The 1852-nt window shown below is 46.1% G+C and overlaps 1 protein-coding gene across 1 annotated transcript in view; it reads right to left on the bottom strand.

Moving 5' to 3' along the window:
* Positions 1 to 1829, bottom strand: part of kiaa1217 (KIAA1217 ortholog) — a 111785-nt gene extending 109956 nt beyond the window's left edge. The window contains exon 1 of the mRNA XM_032503532.1: positions 1579 to 1829. Within this exon, the coding sequence (XP_032359423.1) occupies positions 1579 to 1648 (70 nt within the window). The 5' untranslated portion in view covers positions 1649 to 1829. The remainder of the gene's footprint in view (positions 1 to 1578) is intronic.
* Positions 1830 to 1852: the final 23 nt, after the last annotated feature.

Here is a 1852-nt window from a genome sequence, read left to right as displayed (position 1 = left end):
TGTGTGTGTGTGTGTGTGTGCGCAAGTGTGTACATCAGAGAGAGAGAAAGAAGAGAGACTGAAACTTGACCCCTTTGCACTTGCATTTTGGACAGCAGGAGAAACGGATGGTCTGAGTCAGAATATGCAGTTCACTGCTGAAGGCACCAACCCAGCATGCCTTGCAAACAATCTGAGCTTGACCGGCACGGATCATCCTCATCAACTTTTCACCCCGCTGGCTACATGCATGTTAGTGAGTGACTAAAAACACATCAAACTGACAGAGCAGCACTGAGGCCTCACAGCACGAAGGTACCGGGTTCAAACCCTGGTCGTCGAGGGCCCTTCTGTGTGGAGTTTGCATGATGTCCCGTGTCTGTGTGGGTTTTCTCCGGTTTTGATGAGCGTCTGGCATCGTAAGGCTGCTGTGCATCACCCAGGTGGGCGCTACACATTGGTGGTGTTAGAGAGTAGCCGCCACCCCCCCCATGAAGCGCTTTGAGTGTCTATGATATGATAAACCACTACATAAATGTAATGAATTAATTAATCAGCATAGACATAATTACATCACCAAACATGTACATGCGCTTTTATGGACCCAGAGTGTGCGGTAGATGCACCTCTGGAGGGCTTTGCAGCAAACTGGCAATTTTCCACTGCGTCCTTGCTCACGTGTCCTGTCACTCAACCTGTCACCATGGAGATGAGCTCAGCTTCTCTGTGTCTCATGCTGTAGTGCATACACTGCAGCACACAGCAGCAGAGGCAGGCACAGCTGACTCTGTCGCACCTCACGTGCAATCACATCTTTAAACCCTCACTGCAATGAAAGCACAAGAGCCCTGAATGTGTTGCTGCTACAGTAACAGCCACTATTCCTTCAGACTGTGGTTTGCAGTGAAGTGGTCACTAAATGCATCTCAAGGTGAGCACTATCTTACTGAGACAGAACATTAGGAGTGTTAACACTCACTGGGGATAAAAAAGTTAGCAGTAGCACATAAAGGGCAACTGCCACTTCAGATAAGTGTAGTGGGAAGGGACTAAATGGGATCACACCACTGATGGAGATGCAGAGAGCATTGCAGGTGAAGGGTCATCACAACCTCCACAAACCAGTCAAGCATAGGGAACATAGCATAGCACATGTGCAATACAACCAGCAACATACACTACATGGCTGAAAAAATGATCACATTTCCTCAAAGACAAGGGGCAACAAATAAAGGTTTTGCTTGAAAATTGGAAGACATGATAAAGGTTATATTTTCAATAACAAATTTTGGCAAGTAGAGATATATAATCATTTAAGCAAAGCTTCATGGAGCACAACTGTTTCCTTCAAGACAGCTGAGGTGTAGTGTATAATTACTTACATTAGCCTAAGGCTACAATAAACAATATATGAAATAATAACACATATTCTAATTCCAACTCTTCCTAACTCCTGAACTGTAGCCTAGTAGTACAAACTACTACATATTAAGTTACTATAAAAAGTATTTCACCTCCATAATAAGCCAACAACCTTCATGAGTTTAGTCTTAATAGGGAAATCAAGGTCAGAGATTGCACGTTAAGAATTGTCCTTACTGTGAAATTTGGGACTTCCTTTGTGCTCACTGGGAGGAAGGTCCGCGAACTGCACCCGGTGTCCCGACATGATCGATACCAGCTCTCAGGTCAGAGCCACGCGACCGCCGACTGTGTTCTCTGTTCTCCGGGTTTGTTTCAAAGTATCCGGTAACTTTCGAGCACGCGGGGGCTGAACTGCGTCGAGGTGACCGCGTGTCCGTTCGTTTGGCGCGTGGGAATCATTCAGAGAAATACTACACACACACTACACACACACACGCACGCGCGCACA

The sequence above is a fragment of the Etheostoma spectabile genome, chromosome 22 (genome assembly GCF_008692095.1).
Source record: "Etheostoma spectabile isolate EspeVRDwgs_2016 chromosome 22, UIUC_Espe_1.0, whole genome shotgun sequence".
Taxonomy (NCBI): Eukaryota; Metazoa; Chordata; class Actinopteri; order Perciformes; family Percidae; genus Etheostoma; species Etheostoma spectabile.
The sequence above is the reverse complement of the archived record's forward strand: the minus strand, read 5'-3'. Positions and strand labels throughout refer to the sequence as shown.